The sequence below is a fragment of the Cryptotermes secundus genome, unplaced genomic scaffold (assembly GCF_002891405.2).
Source record: "Cryptotermes secundus unplaced genomic scaffold, Csec_1.0 scaffold964, whole genome shotgun sequence".
NCBI classification, from domain to species: Eukaryota; Metazoa; Arthropoda; class Insecta; order Blattodea; family Kalotermitidae; genus Cryptotermes; species Cryptotermes secundus.
This window is the reverse complement of record NW_019725428.1, coordinates 2240858-2258932: the sequence shown is the minus strand read 5'-3', so window position 1 is coordinate 2258932 and position 18075 is coordinate 2240858. Positions and strand designations below refer to the sequence as shown.

Below are 18075 nucleotides of genomic sequence, written 5' to 3'. Positions count from 1 at the left end.
ATTTGGTCACCCCCATCTTTCGAATCCCCGGCCGGGGGGTGCAAGCCATTCCACAAAAGGGGAGACTTTCACAATATTCCGAACTGAACGGACGTGACCCTTGCACGCACCGGGACATAGCCTGCCGATAGTAACGCGGTAACGTAAAGCTAAGAATACATTAATTTAACAGTGTGGTGAATTAGCAGGTGAATAAACGTCAATTGGCTCAACTCTCAGAAAAACGCTTTCTTCGGCATCGCTACCCTGAGACCCATGCAAACTGACCCAGCTAGTTTCCCGTACCTATACCGATCTTCCTTAGTTTGATCTGTGAGAACAACTTGCAGTGGCCATCATACACTGTCCTAAGGTAGAAACAGGTGTAGCAGGGATAGCACCATTCCAACTGCGCCAATACAAACAAAGGCGGGTTGGAAAAGAGCGGTGTTACCACTCCATCTTACCTTTATAAGATCCATTTTAATATTCACCCACTTAGGCCTTCGTCTTCTTATTGGTCTCTTTCCTCATGTCTCTGCACCAATTGCCTACACGCCCTGCCCACCTCATCCTCCTTGACTTGATCATTATATTATACTTGGAGAAGAGTACAAGTTATGAAGCTCCTCATAATGCAATTTTTTTCCAATCTCCTGTCACTTCATCTCTCTTCGGTCCAAATATTCTCAACACCCTCTTCTCAGACACCCTCAGTCTATGTTTCTCCTTTAATGTCAGAGACCAACTTTCATACCCATTCAGAACCAAGGGCAAAATTATAATTTTTATATTTTAATTTTTATGTTTTTAGACAATCAGGTATCATAATGAATCATTTGAAATTACTAATTAAAATTAAAAGAATTACTAAGGTGGTGTAGGTCATTACATTGAAATACGAGGATCTATCATGGAAGCTTGGTCCTTGTTGTGTGTGTGAAGAGTAAAAGTATAAAAGTTGGACTGCTTCAGACGATTAAGGTTGCTAGAAGTTTTCAAGCAGAAGGGATGCATTTTTCAACAAAAAATCATAGCCATACATTGATGTGCTTCCGTTATCTCCCGTACCTGTGAGGTTTGGATATTCATGTGATATCACGACATATTTTGGTACATATTTTCTGGCAACTGAACTTCTATCGAATTAACTTTAATTGTTTCTTGCATTTTGTTGTGTATTTTGAAACGTCATTCTCATTAGCCGTATTCACACTGGATGAACTGTGGATGGCTTCNAATTATACAGTTGTGTTCGTACACCTGAGGATGACCTCTTGAGGTCGAAACATGTAGTGTAATAATAATAAAAATATGTTATGTGGTCGGTAAAATTGACTCTAATATTGTTTCTATCGAATTANCGTTATCTCCCGTACCTGTGAGGTTTGGATATTCATGTGATATCACGACATATTTTGGTACATATTTTCTGACAACTGAACTTCTATCGAATTCATTTATTAGGCCAATGTTCAAAGACGCTGTTTTGAAACGTCATTCTCATTAGCCGTATTCACACTGGATGAACTGTGGATGGCTTCCCACTGTACATAATTTCAGAAGCTAACATTAAGTGGTACTACTGTTGCTGTCACGTCACAAGTTCGCTTGTGTGCCATTATGTTATTAGGGATTCTATTAAAACTACGATATTCGGATGGACATCAATAGAAAATTTTCTATAGAGTTTTGTGCAAATTTTTCAACTGGTTCCTAAGTTGAAGTAGAGGACACATGGACACGTGCAGATGTCATGGTTATATCATAAGCCTTCTTTATTTAAGAAAGAACAGCATGGTGACACAATAATAAAATATTGTTGAGTGTAATGGCAACGAATAAACTGAAGACGAAAGAAAAATGCGATAAATACATATTATCTGATACATTACACAATGTTCAGTATGTGTAACTGCTGTGTAATATCTTATCATGTTAGTAGTACAAGAGGAAGAGGTTTAAGTTCACTTAAAAGAGCCCCAAGTTAGTTTATAATTATTCAAAATTTCACAAATTGACCGGAGCAGATTTTTCACTGAAACTGTTTACTGACGTAGTTTCTGCTTACGTTCGAAAAATATCGTAGTCCTCTTACGCAATATGAATATTACGAGCATCAGTGACGTCATACATCACATCAATATGTATACCACAGCGCAGAACTTATCGAGAGAAACCTACACATTAAGTTTCTGCACCTAATAAATTACAGTTACATAAACAAATGCTTATAATAGTATAATCATGCAAGGGATGCCTTGTATTTATGTGGTTATAAGTAATATTGTCCGTTGCGTTGACCACGCGACACGTCTATCCGCAAAATTTTGCACTAACTTTGCCGACAAGCGGTTGTCGCTCGGTCGGTATAGTTTGCTTGTGGACTATAGGCCATGGAGGAGAAAGTAATATTGTATTTAAGCATCCTGTTGCATTACTATAACTATTACACACAATAATACAGTTCCGTCAACAACGCAACTCTATTTGCAACTGCAGTTGCATTGTTGACGGAAATGTATTATTGTGTGTGAGTGGTTATAAGTGTTCAGAATCGATCAGAACATTTTTAACAAAAGGAGATAGAAGAATGATAATTTATGAAACGAGCAGTAAATACTTTGTCTTCAAAGTTGGATTTTTACGAAGAGATATAATAATATTTTATTCTTACTACAAAATAGTTGTTTCGTCTGCTGTGCTTATGAAGTTCTAGTTTTTACGACAGCATATATACAGTGCTAACACACTTCTGCAGAAATAGCCTGAACTCAATCACTTGAACACTAGCGTCTCCCTTCTGCTTATTTATGGACACAACAGTCCTATTCATTGTTTCGCAACTTCTGCCTGAACATCTGATGAATTCTATTCAGACAGGTTGAAGGGCTTCGGTGTTGTCATAAGCGCTCACAGAGAATTTTTCTCTGCTGGGAGTCGGACTTGCGGGCTAGTTCTAATTGAGCATAAGGAATTGCACAGTCTCCATAATTAACGCAAATTTATCCCTGTAACAGGCCGTGGAGGCCCATAGGGTTGTGAAATGTCGAGGCTCCCACATTTTCTAGAAAGTCGGCCCAGAAATGGCAGTAAGGTTGTCAGCCTTTCCCGCCGGCCGCCCTTTACCCCACAGGAATATTCCTGGTACTCATTTCTGATAGAGGCTGAGTCGACACAAGCACCATAGTGCGGCTGGAAGGATTGAGTAAATTACAAATTCTAGGGACATCATCGGGACGGTAATAACCAACTGTAATAATAAGGCAGCGCCATAGCTCAAGCAGTTAGTCGCGGATTCCCGCCGCGGCGGCTCGGGTTCGAGCCCGAGCCTGGTCAAGTGGGATTTGTGGTGGAAAAAGTGGCGCTGGGGTAGGTTTTCTCCGAGTACTTCGGTTTCCCCTGCCAATCTTCATTCCACCAAATTCTCCATCATCATAATCACTCGGGGCATGTACAATAGACCAATCAGTGGCCTACGTGTCGAGTGGACCCAGTTGGACTCCACCCCCAACTAAGCGAATTTAAAATAAATTAAAACTCTAATAATCGCTATATGCTGAAGACAGCCGTTCCTATCTCAGGCCGCTATTCGCTTCCTACCATGGTGGTTCGGGTTCGATCACAGGTCAGATCATGTGGGATTTGTGGTGGAAAAAGTGGAACTGGGGTGTCCTTTTCCGAGTACTTTAGTTTTCCCTGCCAATTCCCATTCCATCAACTGCTCCACACTCATTAATCATCTTATCGTCGACGCTGTATAATCTCGTTACCAAAACAGTCGTTGAATAACCAGTTTCAACTTGTATCTGGTGAACCTACTGGAAATATTGGAATTATCTGTTATTACACTTATTATTATGTTAATCTAAAATATGATTGAGGGTGCGTCATCATAAGCTAGTGGTATAGATAATTATGTCATCTCTAGGATGATGATTGAGCATGTTTTCAACACAGGATGGGAACCAAAATTAGCATGTCTGAGATCTGGTCGAAAACAGAGTAATTTTCTTCCGTAAGGTTGGCAATTCAATTAAAACGTACCCTAACACATGTTTTAGACACATTTTATCTAGTCTAATACATATCGTGACATGAAAGACAGAAGAAACAGCCATTGCCTGGTAACGGATCGATGAACACTTGCCCGCGCCAACGGATTTGCGAGCCATAATAGAGGGGCTGTTGAAAGCTCTGTTTTTCGGTGCGGTGCGTGCCGAGTTTATATAATGAGAGCTTGCAGGAGAAGATTACAGCGGGAAAGGTGTTCTCTTCCAGCCGTACTACCCCAGGACTATTCTTCGTGGCTGTGCTACACAGCAACACACAGCAACAGCAGCAGCCTCAGCCGACCTCAGTTGCACAGGTCTGCCCCTACCCTTGAGGCACCACCAAGTACTAACCAGTCAATCCAGGCTCCTAACATAAACAGTTCATCTCTGAAATACATGTTCAAAGTAGAGGCAAAGATATTTCAGCAGATTATAACAGAGCTCCCTGGGGCCGAGTCAGAAGAAGACTGAGTATTGGCCGTCACAAGAATGGTATTAAAACTCATGAAGCAAAATTACCCCTAGATTTCATAGGCGGTGAATATGACTGCGCTGACAAGGCCCAACAGCATTTGTAAAAGACAGACCCATCCTCTCGTCAGAGATGATGTTCAATTTTAACAAGCCCTCAAATGTTTAAGAGTCCTTAGGCCACAGGTGGGTGCTTAACACCAAGACAGACTGACCGACTGACCGTCGGTCGTAACATAAGTTTGATTTTGAGTTATTCAGTTACGACAATGAATAGTTGTGAGAAGGTAGGCAGCAGGCAACGACGTAAACACGAGAGCAGTTGAATCTCCATTGTTGGGAACCGTAACCTAGAGACTCTTAGTATATACAGTCACAAAGCAATGACTGCTTCTTCTGGCTTCCGTGTCACAATGTGTAATCCACATAGCGGTTTTGGGATTCGTTATATAATTTTCTTGTACACAAAGTAAGTCATTCCCATTGGACTGCGACTCTTTGGGACCACGGATGAGAAGGTAGAGCTGAGGTTGTTGTAGCTCTCTGCTTGATTCAGACGATGTACTCCTTCTCTCGACTTAGAAACCAGACGTTCATAGGCTCAGATTTACCCTTCATGTTCACTGGGCCCCGGTAGTCGAAGTGGAATTGTGGGTCAGCGTTACTTGGCCGACATAGGTACCTGCAATTTGGAACAGACACATAATATCCAAAGTAAATGATTACTAATTACCTACAACGTGGTCTAGTGATCAGAGTTCCTGGTTACAGATCCAGAGTTCCGGATTCGATTCCCGAAGCTATCAGATATTCTGAGAAGTAGTGGGTCTGGAACGGGGTCCACTCAGCCTCGTGAGGATAATTGAGGAGCTATTTCAAGGAAATAGAGGCTCCGGTCTAGAAAACCGAGATTAACGGCTGTGAGGATCCGTTTCCTTGACCACGTGACACTCTCTATCCGCAGAAGTTGGCACTAATTTCGCCGACAAGCGGCGGTCGCTCGGTCTGTATAGTTCGCTTGCGGACTAAAATCACAGAGTTCGTTTTTCCTTTGTTTTTCATCATCATTGGAAAAATAGCCCTTTCGAGCCATTGTCTTCCTCAGAAGATTCTGAGAGATTGCATGTGGTTTTCACTTCTTTGGATTTTGCAACAATATATTTTTAAGAGTAAGGTCATCAACCTTACGTCCAACGCCCAACCTGGTGGACCAGGGCACTGTACTTATGTTCCCCAGCTACAAGTTGGCACAGTTATATCCCCAGGCACCGGTTTCCCCTTCCTTCCCTTTATATAACTCCCAGGGCTACGGTGGAGGTATGCTAACCCGCCTGCATGCGGGGATATTACCTAGAGATTCAAGACTAGATATCGAGACTTCATACAAAACATTTAATGATGTTAGATTAATGAAACGATTGAAGGCACTTAGACCGAATGATCAAAATAAATTGATGTATGGACAATTTTGAAAGATGTTTTTGGAAGTATTGAAAAATGAGGCTTGACAAATGACAGTTAAGTCCTATAATGACACAATTTAAATTAAAGGTTTTATTCAATGATACAAGCAGGTGAGGTGTAATGAAAATTTGAGGTTGCTGTCCCGAAATTTACGCTGTAAGATTGAAAGGAAATTATTAAAAACTTAAAAAATTATTGTAGTGAGGCAAGTTTGCATGCACCCCTTTCTGTAGTTGTGGGGCACGGAGAGTCGAATATAATTCGCACTTTTTTTTAGAACAAAATGCATCACAGAGGGCTGACTATCTGGAGAATTAAAGAAATTAAGAAATGAGGACCTCTGCTCATAGTACAATGATATTATTATAGTAAGAACATGGGAGAAACAAAATTTGTGTACAAAATTTTGAGAGAAAATCTTATGAAATTTTAATATTTAAGAATAATGCTGAATATTGAGGATAATATTAAAATTGATTTATAAGAAGAACAGCTTACAGTTACGTGGATTAGGCATAAATTTGCCATTATGTATTTATTATTTAAATATAGGCCTATGTTTTGAGTTTCATATATATATAAGGTAAGATGAAGTTATAATTGGCCGGTTACAATAGCCGCGCGGTCTAAGGCATGAGCTGTCTTCGCTCGCTCGAACACTGAAGTCGTGGATTCGAATCCCACTCAATGTATGGATGTCTCTCTCTACGTTTATTCTGTGTTTGTGTTGTCCTGTGTGAAGGTAGCGGCCTTGCGACGGGCTGATCCCCCGTTCAAGGAGTCCTACTGTCTGTGTAAAAATGATTACGAAACTGAAGAAGAGGCCAGGGCCCAACGAAGGGCCGTAGAGCCATTGATGAATGAATGAATGAAATTTATAACTGCGAGTAATTAATTAAGTACTGTGTCATGAAGATGTGTGAGGGAATGGAAGTACACCTCCACAGTTCTTGATCTCAGCACTAGATGGAGGTGAGTGGTCAGCTTCACGCTCCCGCCGCATTATGTTCTAGGAAACAGCTTTCGGTACCCACTCGATAGGAGAATGGATGGGCCCCAGGGTCGATGTATCGTTAATGGAACCCAGAATCCTCATTAAGAGTTATATAAGGAAATGGAACAAATTCAGAATTATATGAGATTGGACTGTGTACTACTAGTCGAAGCTGGCCATGTGACGTGAAGAAACCTTAGAAGAGAACCAATCCGGTTACTGTAATCCATCTGGAGGCACGCTCTATGCCCCGTTGTCAATCACATGCAGGTCCTGTTCTCAGTTACAGTGTTAGACTACTTTGCAGTAGAAAGCAAAATACATTCTTATTTAGAAAACGCTAAAGTTTTAGTGTAGTGATAAATAGTAACTTATTAATTCATGTATAAAATTTAGGATCTGAGGCATATTAAACTCCAGCATATCCTTCAGAACTTGATAGTTGCTTAGCTGGAAATAAATTCCACGTTTTTTAGGGAACGTGAAATTTTATTACCGTGTTTGCGAGAGCATATAGGGGTTTGAGACATCGAGGCTCCCATATTTTATAGACATTCGGCTCATAGATGGCGGTGAGATTGTCGCTTTAAGCGCCGGCCGCCCTTTACCACCAGGAAGATTTCTGGTACTCATTTCTGTTAGACGCTGATTCGATCTCAGGATCATAGTGCGGCTGGAAGGATTACGTCAATTGAAAATCCAATGATTCCATCTGGAATCGAACCCGAAACATTCCTAGTTCTAGCGTAGTGCTTCAACCAACCTCGTGCACTATCTGTCCTACAGCAGTTGAATCGAGACCACATACACACTAAAACCTTATAATTGTTTTTAATATTATCTTATATAGTGGTCTTAAGTCTCACGACGGATATCATTGCTTCAGTTTTCCGAAACAAAGTTTTGAATGCGCTTCTCATCCCCCCCCCCCGAGCCAGACATTCCCCCTCATTGTTTGCTGCTTATTACGTCAGCCTAACGGTAAACATTTTCGACGAGGACTAATTATGCAACTCCCCATTATGTATAATTCTCCATCCTACTGTTACAGTCTCTCCTTCAGATTCCGGTGGAGGCCTGTCTTCAGATGTTTCTTCTTTTTCACTGTCAGTCTTTGTTCTTTCCTTAGCCTGACAAACCAAATTCCACTCCCATATAACGGAAACAATCATACACCCAGTTTTCTATGTTTGAAACTGACCGCAAAATAAAAAAAGCGATTAGTCTCTTAGTATCAAATGTTACTGATTGCACCCTCTCACGTGTAACACATCTTTTTATAAAACTTATTAAAAGGTATTTATTTTAAACATTTTGCACATAAAATAACTTTTTAAAATATTTTGACTACATTTTTCGACCAGTATGTTCATCATAAAAGTGTTTAAAATTATAGCTGAGAAAACTCCTGTGCTTCTGTTATTAATTTTTAGTGTATGGTCTCGTTTATGTGTATATGTGTTCCAAGTGATGGGTTGTTCTTCCTGCTGTGTTGTGTTATGTGTCTTTTTACGGTGGAAATAGTAAAATTTGATACTAAGAGATGTGCTGTAGGATGCTACAATATAATATTAAAATTAGTCTCTGCCAAACAACTAATTCAAAAGATTGATAATGGAAACGCAATCAAAATTATTCAAATATAGAAAGATATTTTAAAAATATGCCTAACCATTCTCGACTGAATGGTATCAAGCATTACCTGAATTCAACCTGCTCTTAATTTCTTCCTGGATTACATTTTGATGTTTCTGTGATTCATGATTTACTTACCTACTTACATACTTACTTATGGAGTTGAGCCCTTCTTGAGGAGAAGCCAAATCTGCAGCTACTCACGAATTTTCCAGCATTTTATGGAACCAGAAGGTTCATTATCGTGTTCACAACAGCCCTCCACTGGTCCCTATCCTGAGCCAGATCTATCCAATCCATATCATCCCATCCTATTTCTTCAAGATCCATTTTAATATTGTCCACCCACCTACGTCTTGGTCTTCCCAGTGGTCTCTTTCCTTTTGGCTTTCCCACCAATATCCTATATGCATTCCTTTTCTCCTCCATTCATGTTATATGCCTGCCCACCTCATCGTCCTTGACTTGATCATTATAATTATACATGGAGAAGAGTACAAGTTATGAAGTTCCTCATTATGCAGTTTTCTCCAACTTCGTGTCATTTCATCCCTCTTCGGTCCAAATATTCTCAATTCCCTGTTCTCAAACACTCCCAGTCTATGTTACTCCCTTAATGTCAGAGACAAAGTTTCACAACCATACAGAACCACAGGCAAAATTATAGTTATGTATATTCTTTGGACTTCGAAATTATTAAATCGATGCTTATGCAACAGAGGTGCTGTCTGAAGCTAAGAGTGTTGATAGGCCAACCTGTAAGCGTCCTCGGACACGTTGATTCGCCCAGGTTCGCCAGTAGTTTCGGTGCGACTCGTGAGGTTGACGGTGTTGCCGAAGAGGCAATAGCGCGGCATTCGGTGCCCTATGACGCCCGTCACCACTTCACCGGAATGGATTCCAATTGTTATCCTCTGCAATAAGAAGCATACTGTCAGTACGCGGGAAAGTCAGAAACCTAATTACATTTTGGTTTATTATAAACATGTCTTCAACATTGAGAAAGCTCTGGATGTATACAATATGATCTCTCTACTACCGGAAGTCATGACTGAGTGGCTATCACTCCTGATTTGTAGGCTGAAGGTCCTTGGTTCAAATGACGACCAAAGGGGCTCCTATCCCGGCCGAAGTTTTCGTGGAAAGCACCTCAAATTAGGTCACGACCACTTCCTTTATCATTCTTTCCATTTCGTTATTCGCTAATAGTCAAAGCATTCGAAGCTATATAGACGGAGTCACTGAGAGCGTCGTTAAACAAATTATAAATAAGGAAATGTAATCGTTTCTAATGTAGTTATATTTCACATTATTTAGTAATGATATTACAGTGACACGTTCTATATGGCTGTTTCTTTGTTAGAGCGCACTATACAGAATGTCCTAGGAGGTAAGGTAAATAAATATTCTTTGAGGTCATAGTATCGGTCATTTTAAGCAAAAAAGAAAAAGAGGTGTATATGTACATGTGACCTCTTCCGAAAAGTTTCCAAGATAGAGCTATTTAACCGTACAGTACACTGTACATTGTACAGAAGTGGAACACGCCATGTCCTCACATCAGTTGCAAAGGGCATTGATGTCTGTGGGGTAATTTTTGAAAATATATTATATTATATAAACTGTATCAATTTTGTCACTTGAATAATAAATACCGGTATTAGAAACCATACGTAATAGCTCTTTCTTATTAACAGTTTTGGAACTGTAGAGTGAAATAGCTCTATTTCGGAAACCGTTCGGAATAGGACACGTGTACTCGTACGTACATTCACACAATTTTTTGCTTAGAATGACCGATACTATGACCTCCCAGGATATTGATCTCTCCTCCTGGGACATCCTGTTGAAACGTACCACCGCCCAAGGACCGAAAAGTGGTTTGGGATAGGAAACTATATTAACAATACAGACACCAAATAAATATAATAATATAATTGATAAAAAAAATACAAACTGCCCCAGATGAGGACGGCACAACGTACAAGCGTCCACCAACTCCGCCGTTAATTTAGTAAACCAAAATTCCAAGAAATAATTTGGGGTCGAGACCAGACTCTTCCACGGCGTGCAGCAGAATGGTCCTCCAGTGTTCAGACGAGCCTCTCAGTCCCTGGTGAAAGGATGAAGGGCGCAAGCGTAGGGCATGTGGAGAAGGGGAAAAGGAAAGAAGGGGGTCTGGTTGAGGGACATGGCGGTGGTTGCTGCCGTTACACTGTAGAAGAACAAGTTCTGAGATGTGAATATTCTGGTCAAAGTGTTTGAGAACCATTTAATTTTATTTAAGGTTGATAGTTAAGTATAATTAGCCTAATGAAGCATAGAGTAGTAGTCCTATGTTTCTATCTATGGAAGTCTGAGTCCAGTCTCTGGACAGTCCATGTGGGTTTCATGGTACAAACTCTTCTTCGTTGTATTTTTCTAAAGGAATTCTCAGTTTCCCTTTACCTCAAATTCTCCATACTTTCGTATCATCGTCCTCATGCCGACGAGATTGGTCTGTATTCCGTAGGTACTCGGTTCGTACCTCGGCTGAGACACCGGCTATTCATGCATGATGTTATTCGTGGCTTTCTTTTTTTATTGGTGGGGTGGGACTAAGTCTCTTGCACTGCGGCCACTTCTGGCCTATTGTACCAGCCGCAGATGATAGGTGAGGGTGATTGTGGAGCAATTGGTGGAATGAAGATTGGCAGGGAAACCGAAGTACTTAGAGAAAACCTGCCCCAGCGTCACTTTGTCCACCACAAATCCAACTTGACTAGACTCAGGATCGAACTTGGGCTGCCGTGGTAGGAAGCCAGCGACTAACCGCTTGAGCTATGGCGCGGCCTATTCGTGGCTTACTTCAGGCCCTCCAAACATATGCCGCGATAATGCCTCGATTAAACCACGACATAATCCATCAAAATATGTTAAAATTCATTTATCGGCGTACCGTCTGACGACCTACAGACTAGATTATGGCAGATTCCTTAAGTAACCTACAGGAACTCATTATCATTAGCGGATTGAACATGAAGTCCATTTGAAGCCTTGTATTGTAAAAGATTTTACCACTGGTTCGCCGTCCACTTGAACTTCCCTGCCGAGGTCCATCATGTCAAGGGCAAGACGAGCTATGCAACGGGCGTGTGTCTGGCAAGGTTCGGGCAGTCCACTCACCGCCATGTACTTGTCACCGACTGTCTCCACCTGGATACCCAAGCACATAGAATATTCTGTGTAAGCAAGGTCAAGAACTAACTCCACGTAGCTGAGTCCTTCTTGAGAAGCCACTGGTTTTGCAGCTACTCAAAAGAATTTCCCAACATTTATGAAACCAAAATTTCACTACCGTGTTCACAAGAGCCCTCCACTCGTCCCCATCCTTAGGCAGATCAATCCATGCAAGACCATCCTTCTAAGACAACTTTCCTTGTACAGATTTCTTATTTTCCTCGTACAAAATCTCATATCCATTTTCTTTAGCTTAGGTCCTTATCCCAAGAATCCAAGTGCTAAGCTCTTTGTGACATTTCGTAACAAAGTTATTGTTTAAAATGAGTTTTAGCCCAACGCCCAACCTCAAGATGGAGAACCGCCCCTTGTCTGCTGCCCGCGAGTACGTATTAAACACATTTGCAGCTACCGTCCATATCTGGTGGCCATCTTCTCCATCCGCAAACTGAGGACACGACATGCCGTGGTGACAAGGGTTCCACTTAACATGGCAGCAAGAACCAGAACCGCTTCAATAAATGCATGTTGTCAGTAATTCATGAAAGTGTGTTTCGTTGTTGATTGATCAAAGCTCCAAGGTCACTGATTATCCTGAGAATTATCGTTGTACTATCAGTTTTCACTATTAGCGTTTTCAGTCGCCATGAGAAAATATCAATACTGTATCTTAAATTCAGCCACGACCGCTTCCTTCCGTACTTTTTAGTTCATCATGTAAATAAACAACAAGTATATAAAATATTCCGTGTAATTTAGGTTCATAATGAAGAAAGCTGTTTGCGATAAACATATAACAAAATTAATAAGGCAATTAATGAAAGAAATCTTGTATCGCCGTGTAGAGATTGCTGAGGGTCTCGGAATTTACTCTCGGTGCGGAGACCACCGCCCAGTCAGATTCTGGTATACAGCCCTAAAATATTCCACGAAATTTTCCACATTTTTGGATTTCATCATAATCATTAAATTTTTCGATATCACTTAAATCACTATTAGAAGGTCCCTTATAAGGCAGACCCCGGGGTTGGCGCAGAATGATATGTCCGCAGAAGGGACAGACGTTTGTTCTTCTCAGTTCCCATTACTTCTGCTCCTTAGACCCCTGGGAAGGAACATTTAAACATCGCCATATATGTATATGAGTGTGACTACTGGTTACTTGATTTATTGACCACTTATACCCACTACTCGTAGCTACAGGTAATTATAACAGCCTTATTGATTTACACAATCCAGACATCCCTGTAACTGCAGAACACATAAAGTCTCCTATGCCTTCACTAGTCGTTTCCTGGTAACGGTTTCTAACAATGTCCTTTGCTTGCGTCCTTACCGGCTGGCGAATATCCCACAACTGTCTAAACTGAATCTGAGTTACTTTACCACTGACGGTTTACAGCCAATCATTTCGTCTTGGCGCCAAGCACGACCAGAGTCCTTTGTGCAACTGAACCCTTGCAGACTTAGTCCTTACGTAACACCCGCTCTGAAGAGGAGATGGGTTTGTCTCTTGTGAATAGCTTGGCCTCTTGTCAAGTGTATATATCGCAATTGGAGGCCTGGGCGCTGCCTAGCAACGGCTGTTTTCTTGTTTGTTTCGCGGTATTTTCCTAGTAATGGGTCTATAAACCATAGTATGAATTAACATATGCAGTTGAGACAGTATCGTTGAATAAACCAAGAATCAGCAGAAAATACCTTATAGACGTTGGGGTTCTTCCTGGGATCTGTCAGGACGTCAAACGCTGTGTACAGCTGGTTGAGGAGGCGCACGATCTTCATAGCGCCTCTTGAATCCGTGTTTGTGGCGCAATAGTCGCTGAAGCCCACAATTCCAGAGAAGAGAAGCGTCACACAATCGTAGCGTCGCGCTGGAACTGGACGCTTGTGACGTAGTTCATTGGCGACACTTATCGGCAACACGGAGTACAGCAGTCTGCGGACATACTGAATGTTCAGCTGAAATCTGAACAGACTGAAGTAACATAATGGCTTACAGACTTACTAACATACTAGCCTACGAACTAGTTTACAAAATAACTTGCTCTTTAACTTACTGTCTAGCTAACTTCTTGTATGTCAAAATGGGTTATATATATCAGCTTACTAACTTCATAACTAGTTTTTAACTGGCTACGGGCTATTAGAACGAGGCATCGGAGTTTGAATCCCGATAAGGTCAAGAATTTTGTTCTCTCCATGTCATCCAGACTGTTTCTGGGGGCCACCCAGCCTCCTCTCCAAAGGACACCAAAGGTTCTTTCCACGGGGGTAAATGATGCGGAGCGTGAAGCTAATCACTCACCTCCAACTAGTGCCAAGGTTAAAAAATGGATCTATTCAACCATTCGCTTATATGCCTTCATGGTGTAGTGCTTAATTAGTTAATCACAGGAACAACTTTACTTTTTCTGACTAATTAAATGACTAAATTAAATATTACTAGCTCGAAGTAGGAGACCATGCATCCTACTTACAGAAAACGGATTGTCATATGATATTTCATTATGTATTTTGATGTATAGTGTTTTATAAAATGGATGAAGATGAGATGATAAGAGAGTTCTTAAATGGAAAGGTAGCTACAGCATTACACAACATTGGCATTGTTCGTATAATGTCGTACAACTTGACTGTAGTTTATAAGTACTTTATAACTTGTTGCAAGGCGGACGTATGTTTGTGTTCTCAAAATCGAATCTTGTGGATTACAAGTTGTAAAATGATACAAGATCAACAAAAAAGGAGGAAGGATCACACCCTTTCGTTGTCTAATGCAGCAATAGAGTCTAGGCCTGTATTCTGAAGTTACTGGGTTCGAATTTGTGCTTCCTCACCAATTATATCCTCAGTCTCTCAATAAAAATTATTGTTACATGCCACATGAAAGGCGGAATAGTAGAGACAGAAGAGACGACCGTTGCTAGGCAACGGCTCGATAAACACATGTCCGTGTCAACGGATGCACACCCAACAATAGAGAAACATTTAGAAGATTCTATGACGTGTGTACCGAGGCTGCGTAGTGAAGGCCATCGGGAAAAGTTAGCCAGTGCCTTCCTTATGCATACGCTTATACAACAAAATTGTGCAGGCAACAAGCAGAAACCATAGAAAATCACGAGAATGAACATGTTCGCAACATAAGAAGAGACGAAACCAGACACAGAAAATATAAGTGGCTTAAACTTGGTGGTGGTTAAGCGTACGACTGTTTAAGTGACTAAGCTGCCGTTGTAACATAAGATAAGTAAGATTGACATGACCTGCTCTGCAAATCCTGGACTGGAATAATTTTCGAAAACATGCTATGTGTGTGGTACGTACACCTGAGAAAGGTCAAATATTCGTATTTATAAGAGACAAACCCATCCTCTCTTCAGAGAGGATGTTACATAAGAACTATGACTGCAAGAGATCAATTGGGAAAAGATCTCTGGTTCTGAGCCTTAAGAGGCTTGGCGTCGAGACGAACTAATTGACGATAAACTGCCAGTCGTACAATAAGTTTGATTTTGACTCTGAGTTAGCCAGTCATGACTAGGAGTTGCGGTCATGAGGAACTGAGAGAAAGTCGCCATCAAGTAAGAACGTGAATATGGGAGTAGAAGAATCTACATCGTTGGGAGCCGTTAATAGGCAACGACTGGTGAGGAAATAGAATACTTTATGTGTGTTGCAGTGCAGTGATTTATAGAATGCGTACATCCGTGGAACTGTTATAGCTATCTGTAGTTGCGAGTTACAAGAGTCCAGTAAATCCATTATTAATCCAAATCCCGTGTCTAGTTACTAAATCGTGATAGTATAAACAATAGCCTTTCCAAACGCTTTCAGATTTATCATTCGCTGTTATCCTACTCTTCAGATCTAGATAACTTACCAAGATGGACACTCGTTGTTATAAAGACATGGATTAATATTACTTTTCTTCATTCATTATTCTGCATATTTCTCTTGAGAGTAGGACTATTTTTCATTTAAAATCGCTTCGATAAATAAGTCAAGAATGAACAAAGAAGGCTCGCAACCTGTCTGTCTTCTGTTTCTCCCCTTCCAGCTCGCGGTATGTCTGTTGCAGCTTGTCAGTAAGGAGCTCCAAGTTTCGAGTCAGCTTGTAGTCTGCTTCAAACTGCTCAGACATTAGCACCAGGTCCCTGGTCGCGTCGTGAAGAGGAATGTCGCTTATGTAGAGGCCGCGTCTGGAACATTCCAGGTCTTCCTAGAACCATCATTTTAATAATTTCGCGAAATATGAAATAGTGAAAGAATGCTGTTAGGAATGTCTGATAAAGAACCAATCAAATGCTGCTGAAGTGTATAGCTAGTAGAGGTTTTAACATCGGCTTCGGAGGTTTATTTTACAGACAGTTTGCGAAATGTTATAGAACAGAAAATGTGTCATTATCATAAAAATAACTCAGTTTTGCCTCAGATGAATTTGTCATCCTCATAACCACTTTCAGGAACAATTCCACAAACAGCAGTTTTAAGATTCAGTGTTAGCTTCTAAAACAATATACAACTTCTTTATTAACGGTCACAACACAACAAATATCAAGGTCAATGTCCAGCTGCGGCTCTGCTACATGTTTCGGCTATCAATAGCCATCATCATGCAAATACATGTTTTACATATATACACCACTGAACTGCAGTACTATTAAACTGGATACAATACTATTAAATATAAAAACACTTGACGTAAAAAATACAATAAATCAGATTATATAAAAAAACAGAAGTTATAGTATAAAATAAGAATAAAATTTTAATTGATGTTTTATAATATCGAATCAGTCGTTGGTTTTGTAATTTCGTACATTCCCATGGACAAATTTGAATATTCTATATTTTTTCTTTTTGTATACAAGATTGTGTAGGAGGCTCGTGATGTAGATGTAGTAAATTAATGTTAATTGTTTAGTTGGTGCCTCATCTTACAAAGTGTTGTCCGTACTGTAGGGAATGTAAATATTCTCTACATCACGAGCCTCCTATAAAATCTTATATACAAAAAGAAAAAATATAGAATATTCCAATTTGTCCATGGGAATGTACGAAATTACAAAACCAACGACTGATTCGATATTATAAAACATCAATTAAAATGTTATTCTTGTTTTATACTATAACTTCTGTTTTTTATATAATCTGATTTATTGTATTTTTTACGTCAAGTGTTTTTTATGTTTAATAGTATTGTATCCAGTGTAATAGTACTGCAGTTCAGTGGTGTATGTATGTTAAACATGTATTTGCATGATGATGGCTATTGATAGCCGAAACATGTATCAGAGCCGTAGCTGGGCACTGACCTTGATATTTGTTGTGTTGTGACGGTTAATAAAGAAGTTGTATATTATAACACAACAAGGTGCATGAAATGAAAATTCTAAAACAATATTTATTTAAATATTTGGAAGGACTCTTTGTTCTGAGGATCGGCCAATTTCGCGTTTATATCTACACAAAACAGCATAAAACAGAAAAATAAAAGTGCATATCCTTCCGCTGTTATGCAGCCGAACAAAAGTCCCAGTGCTGAAGCCGTCCAGGACCGCATATTGCTTCTACTTTACGGTTACATTCATAGTCAGACATGGATATACGCTCATAAATTTACTAATATCTGTGAAAATTGGTACAGAGATCATGCCACAGAATGCCTTGGCAATTTTAGGCATTCTTAACAAACTAAAAGAAACTCCTTTTGTAGAGATAACATCTATCCGTCTTGTAATTATTATTAACAGTATACTCTCAGATATATATTGTGACATGTTGACCCCTACCTCCCCAGCTGCACGTAGCGGTAACGTAGCGCTCGCGTAATAGGCGAGTAATCACCCCGCAACTCTCCCCACGGCGACGTCACGAGCGGCGCCGAGCGAAGGCGAAGTGAGCCGAAGTTAGCCGAGTCCTAGCATCCTGGTCGCTATGCAAAGCGAGTCAACAGCGATGACGTCACCAAGGGCAGCACGGGTAAACAGGATTGCGAGAGACGACGGTGGTAACAGCGATTACTACCACTAGCGTTACTAGCAACACAGCGCCAGGCAACAAGGGTGCTTATTACGTGGCCGTTTTCTGTATTGTCCGATCGAGGCTACATGAGGCTCAGCGAAGGCTATTCACAGTTAGTCCTGGAGCTACCTACGAGTTAGTCCTCGAGCTACCTCCGAGTTAGTTCCGAGTTAGCCAGCAACCAGTCAGTTGTATTCTGGCATTTGGAGTGTAGTATTTGTGATACTG

At 40.6% G+C, this 18075-nt stretch overlaps 1 protein-coding gene across 5 annotated transcripts in view; it reads right to left on the bottom strand.

Moving 5' to 3' along the window:
* Window positions 1-4768: 4768 nt before the first annotated feature.
* The window catches only part of LOC111863427 (guanylate cyclase soluble subunit beta-1), a 44845-nt gene continuing 31538 nt past the window's right edge, over window positions 4769-18075 (bottom strand). For all 5 annotated transcript variants that reach the window (XM_033751066.1, XM_023849753.2, XM_033751067.1 and 2 more), the window contains 5 exons: window positions 15852-16022; window positions 13519-13756; window positions 11656-11793; window positions 9355-9512; window positions 4769-5187 (listed from right to left, as the gene is read on the bottom strand). In XM_033751066.1, coding sequence (XP_033606957.1) covers window positions 5058-5187; window positions 9355-9512; window positions 11656-11793; window positions 13519-13756; window positions 15852-16022 — 835 coding nt within the window. In that variant the 3' untranslated portion in view covers window positions 4769-5057. The remainder of the gene's footprint in view (window positions 5188-9354; window positions 9513-11655; window positions 11794-13518; window positions 13757-15851; window positions 16023-18075) is intronic.